Source organism: Colobus angolensis, unplaced genomic scaffold, assembly GCF_000951035.1.
Source record: "Colobus angolensis palliatus isolate OR3802 unplaced genomic scaffold, Cang.pa_1.0 Scaffold474, whole genome shotgun sequence".
Lineage (NCBI taxonomy): Eukaryota > Metazoa > Chordata > Mammalia > Primates > Cercopithecidae > Colobus > Colobus angolensis.
Genome location: NW_012118199.1, coordinates 296,895 through 309,791, shown reverse-complemented (window position 1 = coordinate 309,791; position 12,897 = coordinate 296,895). Strand labels below are relative to the sequence as shown.

Below are 12,897 nucleotides of genomic sequence, written 5' to 3'. Positions count from 1 at the left end.
CAAACCCATGGGGCCCTGGCATCCACCTGGGGCCTAATGTTCAGATAAGATCTGGAGTTCTTCTGGCCTGGTGTCCACGTGGGCCCCTGGTAGTCATCAGGTCCTAGAAAAAAGAAAAACTTAGGCCCCAGGTGCATATAAGCCTACAAGTAGAAACTCAAGCCCCAGATTGATACCTAGGTTCCAGATGGACACTGGGCACAAGATGAACACCAGTCCCGGGTTGAACACTAAGCCCCAGGTGTGTACATAGTCCTCAGGTGGACATCAGGCACTAGATTGACACACAGGCACCTGCTGGCCACCTGGGTGGACAACTTGGGGGCCTGGCTATCAACGTGAGGCCTGATATACACTTTGAGCCCATTTTCCACCTGGGGCCTGATGTCTTCCCAGTGACTGGTATCCTCCTGAGGTCTGGTGTCCATCTGAAAACTGTTTATCCATGTGAGCCCTGCTGTCCACCAGGGGCTGGATGTCCCCCTGGGGTTAGATGTTCACCTAGGGCCTGGTGTCCACCTGGGGCCTGATATTCACCAGAGGCTGAAGCCAGATGTCCACCTGAGGCTTGGTGTGCACCTCAGGCCTGATATCTACCTGGGCTTGGGTGTTCATTTGGGGCCTGATGTCCACCTAAGACCATGTGTTCACCTGGAGCCTGGGTGACCATCTGGGTTCTGATGTTCAGCTGGGGCCCAGAGTTCAGCTGGGGACTGGGTCAACCTTCTGCCTGATGCACACCTGGGGACTAGGTACCCACCTGGGCTCCGGTGTTCACTGGAGCATGATAGCTACCTGGGGCCTTGTATTTGTCTAGAACCAATATGTCCATCTGGGGTCTGAGTGTCCTCATGGGGCCTGGAGATTTCCTGGGGTCTGGTGTCTGCCTTAGGCCTAAGTTTACATCCGTGGCCTGATGTCCACCTTGGGATGGATGTCCACCTGGGGATGGATATTCAGTAGGGTCCTGAGTGTCCACCTGGTGCGTGATGTCTCCCTGGGGCCTGGTGTTCATCTGAGGCTTGATATCCACCTGGGGCCTGGACATTTGCCTGGAACCTGATGTATAGCTGGTGCCTGAAGTTCATCTATGCCTGGTGTCCCCCTGGGGTCAGGTAGTCAACCGGGGCCTGAAGTCCCCCTAGAGTTCAGTGTTCACCTGGGGCTTAAAGTCCACCCAGGGCTTGGGAGTCCAAATAGGCCCTGGTGTCAGCTTGAGACTTGTATAGATAGCTGGGGCCTGGTTGTCCATTTGTGGCCTGATTTTTTACTTGGTTTTTGTGTTAATCTGGGGTCTAGTGTCCAGCTGGGGCCTAGGTATCCACCTGGGGACTGTTCTACAGCTGGAAACTACTGACTACCTGTGGCCTGGTAATCACCTACGGCTTTGTGTTGACTTAGGTACTTGGTGCCAAACTGTTGCCTGCTGTTCACCTGGGGTATGGAGTCCACCTGGGGTATATTGTCCACCTGGGGCCTGGATGTCAATCTGGGGCTTGTTGTACACCTGTATCTTAGATTTCCAGATGGGGGTGTGTTTTCTGCTTGGCTGTAGCGGTCCACCTGGGGCTTGAGTGTCAACCTAAGGCCTGATGTTTATGTGGGACCTAGGGTTCACCTGAGGCTTGATATCCACCTGGGGCCTCAATGTCCAAATGGGGCCTGATGCCCATCTGGGCCCTGAGTGTCCACCTGTGGCATGGATGTCCACTGGTACCTGATGTCCACCAGGAGCCTAATGTCCACCTAAGACCTGGTGTTCACCTGGGGTCTGATGTTCAGCTGAAGACTGGATTTCCACCTGGAGCCAAGGTATCCACCCAGGGACTGGTGTTGAACTGAGGCCTCTTGGCCACTGGAGAACAAGGTATCCACACCAGGCTTGACGTCCACCTGTGACCAGATGTCCACCTGAGTCCTGATGTTCATCTTGATCCTAGATGACCACATTAGACCTGATGTCCAGCTGGGGCCTAGGTACCCACTGGGGGCTTCCTGTTAACCTGGGGACTGGTATCCATCTGGGTCCTAACGACCACTGGGTTGTATTATTCACCTAGGGCCTGGTGTCCACTTGGGGCCCGAGTGTAAACTTGGACCTGGCACCCACCTAGGATGTGGGTGTCAAACTGGCCCCTTGGTGTGCAGTTAAGACATCATGTGAACCTGGCCTCTGAGTGTATACATGGGGCCAAATGACTACTGGGGGCCTGAATGTCAACCTAGAATCTGAGGTTTACTAGGGGCCTAGGTATCCACCTGGGGCCTGGTTTCTTCCTGGGGCCTAATGTTCACCTGAGCCTGGGTGTCAACCTGGGGCCTGATGTCCACCTGAGGACTGATGTTCACCTTTGACCTGATGTCCACTTGCAGACTGTTTATCCACTCATGGCGTGATGTTCACCTGGGGCCAAATGTCCAACTGTGACCAGATGTGCACCTGGAACCTAGGCATCCACATGGGGCCTGATATTCAGCTGGGCTGGGACCTGGAGTTCACCTGAGGCATGATGTCCACCTGAAGCTTGATGTTCATCTGGGGGCTGGGTGTCCACCTGGGGCCCGATATCCACCTGGAGACTAGGTACCCACCTGGGATCTGGTGTTCACTCGAGATTGGTGTTCAGCTGTGGCCTAATGACCACCTGGGTCATGGTGTCTACCTTGGACTGGGTGCTCACCTGGAAGCTGGTGTTCACCGGGGGCCTAGTGTGCACCTGAAGCCTGGGGGATGCACCTAGGGCCTGGTGTCTACCTGGTGTCTAGGTATCCACTTGGAGCCTAATATTCATCTGGAATCTGATATCTACCTGGGGCCTTGTAGTTACCTGAGGTCTGGGCATCCAACTAGGGCTTGAGTGTCTTCCTGGGGGTGTTAGTTTTACTGGGGACTCCTGTCTGCCTTGGACCTGGGTGTACATCTGTTGCCTAATGTATACCTTGAGAGGGATGTCAATCTGAGGACAGATGTCCTCTTAGGGTCTCAGTGTCCACCCGGTGCCTGATGTCTGCCTGGGGCCTTGTGTTCACCTGGCACCTGTTATCCACCTGGGGCCTGGGCATCCACATGGGAACTGATGTTCAGCTGGAGACTGGATATCCACCTGGGGCTTAGGGATCCACCCAGAAACTGATGTCCAACGCGGGTCTGATATCTACCTGGGGACTAAGTATCCATGTGAGGCTTGATGTTCATCTGCGGCCAGATGTCCATCTGATGCTTGATGTCCACCTTAGTCCTGGGTGTCTACTGGAGACCTCATGTCCAACTAGAGCTTAGGAACCCACTGGGGGCTTCGTGTAAACCTGGGGACTGTATGCAGCTGGGTCCTAATGATCCCCTGGGTCATATTATTCACCAAGGGCCTGGTGTCCGATTGGGGCTTGAGTGTCAACCTTAGGTCTTGTGTTCATCTTTGACCTGGTGTCCACCTGGGACTTGGGTATCAACCTGAGGACTTGGTGTCCAGTTAAGGTGTCATGACCGCCTGGGGACTGAATGTCAATCTGGGGTCTGATGTAAACCTCTAGTTCAGTATCCACCTGGGCCTGGTCTTTACCTGGGGCCTGCGGTCTACCTAGGCCTTGCTGTCAACCTGGGGCTGCTAGTTCAGTATCTACCTGGGGCCAGATGTCTTCCTAGAGACTTATATTCCCTTTTGACCTGATGTCCACCTAGGGACTTGCTATCCATCCGTAGTCTGATGCTCACCTGGGGACAGATGTTCAACTGTGGCCAGAAGTGCACCTGGGGTCTTGGCTTCCACCTGGAGCCTGATGTTCAGCTGGGGCTAGGGTCTACATGGAGAATGATGTCCACCTGAAGTTTGATGTTCACCTGGGGCCTGATACCCCCCTGGTGCCCAAGTATTCTTATGTGCCTAATGTCTACCAGTTGGCCTGGTGTTCATCTGAGGGCTTGGTGTCAACCAGTGGCTTTATGTACACCTGGATTCTAGTGTCCTCCTGGGGCCTTATGTCTACCAGGAATCTGGTGCACCCCTGGGGCCCAGTATCCACCTGGAGTCTGGGTGTCCACCTGGAGCCTAATGTGGAGCTTGTGCTGAGTGTCAGCCTGAGGCCTGATGTCTACTTGGGGCACAGGTATTCACCTGGGGCTTGTTGTTTACCTGGGGACTAATGTCAACCTTGAGCCTAGGTATCCACCTGGGGAAGAGTGTCCAGCTGCAGCCAGATGTCCATCTATGGCCTGCAACATGGTTATTATCCTAAGGCCTTGTCCATTTTCACACTGTTATAAAAAACTACCTGATATTTGGCAATTTATGAGGAAAAGAGGTTTTAAATGACCCGCAGTTCTGCAGGCTTAATATGGAGCATGACTGGGAGGGCTCGGCAAACTTACAGTCATGATGTAAGGCCAAGAGGAAGCAAGCCCTTTTTACCATGGGGGAGGAGGAGGCAGAGAGAAGGGGGAAGTGCTGCACACTTACAAATAACCAGATCTTGGAAGAACTCTATCACGAGAACAGCAAGTGAGAAGTCTGCCCCCGTGATTCAGTCACCTCCCACCAGGCCCCTCCTTTAACATGTGAGGATTACAATTCAACATGAGATTTGGGTGGAGACATAGAGTCAAACTATATCAGGCCTGATGCCCACCTGGAGTTGTGTCTACCTGGGGCCTAATGTAGACAAGAGGCCTGGGCATCCACCTAGGACCCCATGTTAAGATAGGGTCTGGAGTTCCTTTGGTGTCTAGTGTATACCTGGGGCCCAGATGTATATCTGGAGCCTGATGTTTCAGATGGAAACCTGGGCCCCAGGTGCTCATCAGATCCTAGGTGAAAACTCAGGCTTCAGGTGCACATCAGGCTCCAAGTGGACACGTAGGCCCCAGGTTGATACCAAGATTTCAGGTGGACTCTGGGTCCCAGAAAAACACCCCGCCCTAGGTGGACATCTGAACCTGAGTAGACATCAGGCCCCAGATGGACATCTGGCCCCAGGTAGATTCCTAGGCCCCAGGTGAATACTCAGTCTCCAGCCCTAGGGGAATTCAGTCTTAGGTGACTAAGGGCTGGTGTTTCTCTGGGGCCTCATGTATACCTGGACCCTGGGAGTGCACATGGAGCCAGATGTCTATAAAGGGCCTGAGTGTCCACTGGGGCCTGAGGTTCACCAGGAGCACAGACATCCACCTAGGACCTGGTGTCCACCTAATACCTGGTGTTCAACTAGGGCCTGGGTCACCACCTGGGATCTGATGTTCAGCTGAGGCCCAGAGTTCAGCTGGTGTACCCGTGGGGCCCAGTATCCACCTGGAGTGTCATCCTGTGTGACACTCTGTGTGACACATCCTGTGTGACACATGCCTGTGTGTCATCCTGGTACCCAATGCACTTGAGAGGACTAGGTGCCTACCTGAGTACTGGTGTTCATGTGGAACTGATGTTCAGCTGTGGCTTGATGACCAACTGGGTCCTGATGTCCTCCTGGTACCTGCTGTCCACTTGGGACTGCATGCTTACCTAGGGCCCAGTGTTCCCCTGGGGCATGGTGTGCACCTGAGACCTGGGGTCCACTTGGGGCCTGATGTACACTTGTACCTAGTATCCACTTGGGGCCTCATATCCATCTGGAACATCATGTCCACTTGGGGCCTTGTCATTACCTAGGGACTGGGCATCCTCCTGGTGCTTGAGTGTCCTCCAGGGGCCTGTAGTTCTCCTGGGGCCTGGGTGTATATCTCTGGCCTGATGTCCACCTTGGGATGGATGTCCACCTGGGGACAGATGTTCACTTGTGGCCTGAGTGTCCACCTGGTGTCTAATATCTACCTGGGGCCTGGTGTTTCTCTGAGGCCTTATATCCATCTGGGGCCTTGGTATCCATTTGAGGCCTGATGTCTACCTAAGACTTGCTGTTTAATTGGGGCACAGATTTCTTCCTGGAGCCCGATGTTCATATGGAGCCTGAAGTTCACTTATGCCTGTTATCTACCTGAGGCCGATGTGTCAACCTGGGGCCTGATGACCACCTTGAGTTGAGTGTTCACCTGGGGCCTGATGTCTGCCTGGAGTCTGGGTGTCCACATAAGGCCTGATGTTGGCTTGGGACTGAAGTCTTTACCTAGGGCCTGGGTTTCTACTTAGAGTCTGACTTCTACCTGGTTCATTGTGTCAACCTGGGGCCTGATGTCCACTTAGGGCCTAGGTAAGCTCCTTATGACTAAAGTCCACATGGGGGCTGAAACCCTCCCAGACCTTGTGTTACCCTAGGGCCTGGTGTCCATCTGGGGCCTGCCTGCGACCTGGTGAAGCCCTGGGGTCAAGGTATCCACCTTGGGCTTGATGACCAATTGGGGCTTAAGGATCTATCTAGAGACTGGTGTCAACCTGGAACCTGATGTGCACTTGGGGTCTGGTGTACACCTTGGGCCTGATGTCCACCTGGGCATGGGTATACACTTTGGGCCCAGTGTGCCCCTGAAGCTTGAGTGTCAAGCTGGGTCTTGATGCACACCTTTAGTCAAGTGTTTAACTGGGGCCTGATGAAATACTAGGGCCTGATTTACACCTGTAGACTGGGTATCCACCTGGAGCCTGATGCCCACCTGCAGCCAGATGTCCACCTGGCACCAGATGTCTACCTGGAATCTGGGTGTCCACCTTGAACATGATGTATTCCAAGAGACTAGGCATGCACATTAGGCCTGGAGTCTACCTGGTTCCTGATATCTACCTGAAGCTGGTATTGAACTGGGGCCTGTGTGTTCACTTGGAGCCCGATGTTCATTTGGAACCTGGTGTTCACTTCTGATGTGGGTATCCACCTGGATCCTGATGTTCAGCTGGGGAGTGGATGTAGACCTGGAACCTGATGGCCACCTATGGTATATGTAACCCAACTACCTGGGGCCTGGTGCTCACCTGGGGCCTGATACCCACCTGGTACCTGTGTGTCAATCTAGTGCCTGGTGTCCACTTGAGGACTAGGTAGACACCTGAGGCTTGGTGTTCACCTGGGGCCTGGTGTTCATCTTGTACTCACTGTCCACCTGGACCCTGCATATCATCCTATGGCCTAGGTGGCCACTTGGAGCTTTATGTGCACCTGGGGCTTGAGAGTTTCCTAGTATCTGATGACTACTGGGGCCCAGGTATACATTGGGCCTATCCATGTTGGATTTCAGGATCCAGGTGTATACCCAGGCTCCATGTGGACACCAGGCCAGGAGAACTCCAGCCCTTATCTGAACATCAGGTCCTAGGTGGATGCCCAGGCCCCATGTGTACATCAAGCCCCAGGTATACACTGGACTCCAGGTGAACACCAGCACTCAGTTGGATACACACACTCAAGGTGGACACCAGGCCCCAGGTGAATTCCTACACTCCAGGTGAACATCAGGTCTCAGGTGGACACCTGGACCTGAGGTGGATACTAGGCTCTAACTCAATACCAGGTCTCAGGTTGTCCTCAGGAACCATGTGGACATTAGTCATCAGGAGGTTACCTAGGCCCAAAGTGGACATCAGGCCCCATGTTGACACAAGAACTATTTGGAAGTCAGGCCCCAGGTAGATACCCAGGCCCTAGGTAAATACTTAGGTCCCAAGATGACAGCAGGCCCTACGTGAACACACAGAACTCAGGTGGACATCAGGCCTCAGGTGTACATCTGAGTTCATCTGGAATCTGGTGTTACAGGCTCCATGTAAACACCAGGCCTTAGGTAGATACCCAATCCCTAGGTGGATATCGGAGCTCAGATTGACACAAAGACCCCAGTAGACATGATGTACCAATGAATATCCAGGCCCCAGGTAAATACCTAGGCCCCAAAATGACACCAGGGTCTATGTGGACACACAGGCCCCAGGTAGGAAACAGGCCCAAGGTGGACACTGGACTGGACATCAGGTCCTAGGTTGACAACCTTGCTTCAAGTTGACACCAGGCCCCAAGTGAACAGCTGGACACTAGTCCCTTGGTGAATACCTAGGCTCAAGGTTGACATCAGGCCCCGTGTGAACACAAGACCCCAGATAGACACTTACGCCCTAAGTGGACATCAAGTTTCAGGTGGCTCCCCAGTCCCAAGGTTAACATCAGGACCCAGAGGGGCACCAGTTATCAAGTGGATTCCTAGTCCTCAAGTGAATATCAGGCCCTAGGTGGATACCTGGCCCCAGGTGGATACCAGGATCCTGGTAGACATCAGGTCCCAAGAAGACACTAGAACCCAGGAGTACATTAGGCTACAGATTAACACCAAGGCAACAGATGAATACCAGGCCAACTTGTGGTCATCAGGCCTGAGAAGTGTCCTTGGGCCCCAGGTGGATATCAGGCCCCAGGTGAACATCCAGCACCCAGATGAACATCAAGCTTCGGGTAGACCTCATGCCTCAGGTGAACTCCAGGCTCCAGCTGAACATCGGGCCCCAGGTGGATGCCCAGGTTCCAGGTGCACATCTGACCACAGCTGGACATTCAACCCCAGGTGACCATCAGGCCATGAGTGAATACACGGTTTCCAGGTGGATATCAGGTCAAAGGTGAATATCAGTCCCTCAGTGGACATTAGGCCCAAGGTGGACACTGAACTAGAGGTTTATATCAGGCCACATATTGACACCTAGTCCCAGATGAACATCAGGTCCCAGGTGGATACCCAGGCTCCCAGTGAATTTCAGACACCAGGTTGACATTCAGGCCCCCATTGCTCATTTGGCCTCATGTGAACTCAGACCCCAGGTGCACATGATGTCTCAACTGGACACCAACCCCTAGTTTGATACCCAAGTCCCAGGTGGACACCAGGTTCAAGGCTGACACTCAAGCCCTAAGTGAACACCAAACTCTAGGTGAATAATTCAACCCGTGTGGTCATTAGGATCCAGCTGGATACCAGTCCCCAGGTTAACACAAGGCCCCCGGTGGGTATCTAGGCACCAGCTGAACATCAGGCCCTATGTAAACACCCGGCTCTCAGGTGAACACTGCGCCCCAGGTGGACATCAGGCCCTAGGTGGACACGGGAGCCCCTGGGAGACATCCAGCCCCAGGTGGGCATAACCGTTTCCATGGATAGACCATTCCCAGGTGGACATCAGGCCTCAATAAGATGGCAGTCACCAGGTAGACATCAGGCCTCAGATGTACAGCAGGCCTCAGCTGAACCCCAGACTCATGTGGACATCAGGCCACAGGTTGACACCATGCCTTAGGGAGATACCTAACTTCAAGTGGACATCAGACCCAAAGTGGACACCCAGTCCCCAGGTGGACAATCAGGCCCCAGGCACATATCAGGCCTTAAGTGGACACCCAGGCTCCAGGTTGATATCCAGCTCCCAGGTGATCAGTAGGCCCCAGGAAGACATCAGGCCTTAGGTGAACAACAGGATGCAGTAGGTCATCAGGCCACAGCTAGATACAAGTCCCTGGTGAACATATGGCCCCAGTGGGACATAGATCTAAGGACCCAGGTGAACATACAGACCCGTGGTGGAATTCACCCTGAGGGGAACATTCGGCCCCAGGTGCACATCAGGCCCCAGGTAAATACCCAGTCCCCAGGTGGACATCAGCCCACAGGTGAACCACAGTCCTTAGGTTGATACCTGGTCCCCAGGTGGCTACCCAGTCTGCAGGGTAACATTAGGCACATGTAGGATCTCAGGCACCAAGTGGATTCCTAGGCCCCTGGTGAACATCAGACACAGGTGTCCAAGAGGCCCTGGGGAAACATAACTGTTTACAGGTAAGGAGTTGACCTGTGGGGAAGGTGAGCAGTCAGCAGCCCAGTGGGGTCCTGAGTAGGTCTTCTGGAAGGAGGAGGCTGAGGGGATGGAACCTTAAAGAAGTAACCTCACTTCCTTGGCAACAGACCCTAATGGAACTTAGAATTTTGGTAAACAGGCCAGGTGGCTCACACCTGCAATCCCAGCACTTTGGGAGGCCGAGGTGGGCAGATCATGAGGTCAGGAGTTCCAGACCAGCCTGACCAACATGGTAAAACCTCATCTCTACTAAAAATAAAAAAATAAAAAAGTAACTAGCCAGGTGTGGTGGTACACGCCTCGTGCTTGTAATTCCAGCTACTCAGGAGACTGAGGCAGGAGAATTAATTGAACCCAGGAGGCAGAGGTTGCAGTGAGCCAAGATCATGCCACTGCACTCCAGCCTGGGCAATAGAATGAGACTCTATTAAAAAAAAAAAAAAGAAGAAGATTTCTGGTAACCAGGCACCCACATCCTAGGGTCAGCCCCATAGCCAGCTAACTTGGTGGGAGATGCTCAAGAGAACAAGATGTCCTCATGCTGCATCTCCACATCTCAAGGCTGCTGCTTCAGGAATGGTAGGAGTGAGAGCCTTTCTTTTATGACGATGCCCATGTATGTTCATCTCTCACCCCAGATGCCTCTGGCCACGTGGCACAAAGCCCCCCCCAGGTACCTACCACAGGACAGGAGCCACCAGGTAGACAGCAGGTCCCAGATGGACACCAAGGCCCCAGATGGAGCTGTCAGGCCAGGCCTCACCAGTGATCCCACCAGTGCCACATCTGCACATTGTCCTTGTCCAGCTGGAGCCTCTGGAGCTCATCGAGACACAGGCAAATGATGAAGTCACCTGCAGTCTGGAAGACTTTCCAGGGTTGATGTTTTCAGGCTGAAATTCCTTTAAATTCAGTGAGGTTGTTTTCATGTTTAGAAATTCCAGTGGAAAGTGAGTGATATTGGTGACCTTTCTCCTTTTTCACCTCCTGTTTCAGGTGCAGAAATGCAGCTATTTCCAGTGCCAGCTGTTGAGCCAGTGCCAGCACCAGGGGAAGGGCCCCTCCAGGGATAGTGCTGGAGCTAGAGGCAGCTCCAGAGCCCTCCTGCCCCTGCCATGGGACTGCCCAGGACCAGCCCAGTGAGGAGCTGCCTGACTTCATGGCACCTGCTGTAGATCCACCAGCCTCAGCTCTTGAGCTGAAAGTGTGGCTGGAGCTAGAGGTGACAGAGAGGGGGTGACCAGCACAGCCCCAGCCAGCAGCTCCCTCACTGCTCCCAGTCCAGGGCTCAGTGGAAACCATGGAGGCAGAAACCAGGGTGTGCAACCTGTGCTCCTCTACCTCACTGGAGAGGGACTTCACTCATTCAGCAGAGCAGCAGCCCAGCTGCTGAAGAGCCTGCTGCTACTGTTGTTGGGGGTGTTTGCCTGCCTGCTGGAGAGCAGGAAAAGGAGCCTGTGAGCAGGGGTTCCAGCAGGTCCTCCTGCTCCCAGAGGCGGCCTCCTCCTCCAGGCATGGAGGATTGCCCTCAGCTGGTCATCTGGGTCGTTTGCCTATAATGTGCTGCCCAGGATGGGCTCTTCTTGACAGGAGGACAGGGGGTGAGGAGGCCAGGGAGCCTCCCCAAAGGAAGCTTTTAAACTCAGCAGCTACACCCCAGAATCTCCATGCCTCCACCTGCCCAAGGATTTATCCACAGCCAACTATGAATTTCGAGTTTCTGCAATAACACTGAAATAAAGCTTGACTTTTTGAAACTTCCATGACTTCTTTCACTCCCTAATACTGTAGATGGTGTTTTTGAGGTGATGTTGAAAACCTCTGCTAGTTGTGGGTTTTGTTGTGGTTCTTTGTGTGATTAAATTACCATCTGATCAAGTGATATTGAAAACCCTTCAGGTATGGCTTTTAGAAGACTTTGACCTACTTTTGCTTGTGTTGACTCTCCTTCCAGCTTTTTGGAAAGAGGGATTAAGTAGGTTCATTTCTTAGGCAGATCAATCACCTTTTGCCATCATAGTTTTAGCATCCGTTTCCAAAATTTGGTGTACAAGTTGATATGTTGGTGTTTTTAGCTAATGTGGGATTAAAACCAAATGCCATAGATGAGGAAGCTTATAAACAAATTTATTTCTCTCAGTTCTGAAGATGAAGTGGTCAGCAGATTCCAGTCTGGTGCGGGCTTGCTTCTGGTTCATAGACAGCCATGTTTCTACCATGTCCTCACATGACAGAAGGGATGAGGGAGTTCTCTATGGTGCCTTTGATAGGGGCTACTAATCCCACTCCTGTGGTCCCTGCCTTCGTGATCTAATCATCCTCCAAGGCCCCACCTCCAAATATCATCACATGGGGAATTAGATTTCAACACTTGAACTTGAGGGGGACAATAACATTTGGTTTATAGCATCAGGTTACCCAGAGCCTGGTGCACTCAGAGGAAATCCAAAATCTTCTATAAGTATTTGCTGGTCCCCTTTGGGCTTAGGGAAATCTTAAATTGCAGCTCTTGATTCAGCTTGGTCCAAGCTTAAATTCTGCATTTGCCTGAACTACATGGAAACATAACTTGTCCATGGGACAGATGGAAGTTTAGATGCAACTGACCATTTGAGTTTTAGGACAATTGATGGAAGAGGGCTTGGCATCTGGATGAGAAGTGGAGGGAGAATAGAACAAAGGCGCAGAAGGAGAGTGAGCACAATGAGAAAGGGGAAGAGGGACATCTGGTCATAAGGGCCAACTGGAGGTCAGGGAAGGTAACTTTCTTTGAATTTTAAACTCAGACCACATATCACATCAGAATCACCTGAGGGAGATATTTTCAATGCATATATCTGGGTTTCTTCTCTTGGAAATTTTATTTCTTAAATCTTGAGTTGTGCCAATTTATCTGTATTTATCATAAGAATTTTGGATAATTCTTACTTACCCAGAACTCCAGGTGATACCTCACCAGAGAGACTGCTACACTGTGGTGCATTGGCAAGACTCTTATTGCTGCTGAATTGTTTTATCTCATACCCAATTGAAAGTAAAGGATACAAAGTGCTTAGGTTGAACAGAAAGTCCTCTGCCATAGGGAACATCTTCAGCAGCCACACTAGCAGAGGGATGGGTGGTAATGGTGGAGTGGATGGCTCTT

The 12,897-nt window shown here is 52.3% G+C and overlaps 1 protein-coding gene across 1 annotated transcript; it reads left to right on the top strand.

Annotated features, from left to right (window-relative positions):
• Window positions 1–3,802: 3,802 nt before the first annotated feature.
• On the top strand, window positions 3,803–11,513 carry LOC105523784. The gene is given in 8 exon segments (XM_011958771.1): window positions 3,803–4,104; window positions 6,243–6,296; window positions 6,606–6,714; window positions 8,160–8,361; window positions 10,391–10,425; window positions 10,688–10,805; window positions 10,808–10,986; window positions 10,988–11,513. Coding segments are annotated over 8 exon segments (1,323 nt in total). The 3' UTR covers window positions 11,312–11,513.
• The last annotated feature ends 1,384 nt before the right edge of the window (window positions 11,514–12,897 follow it).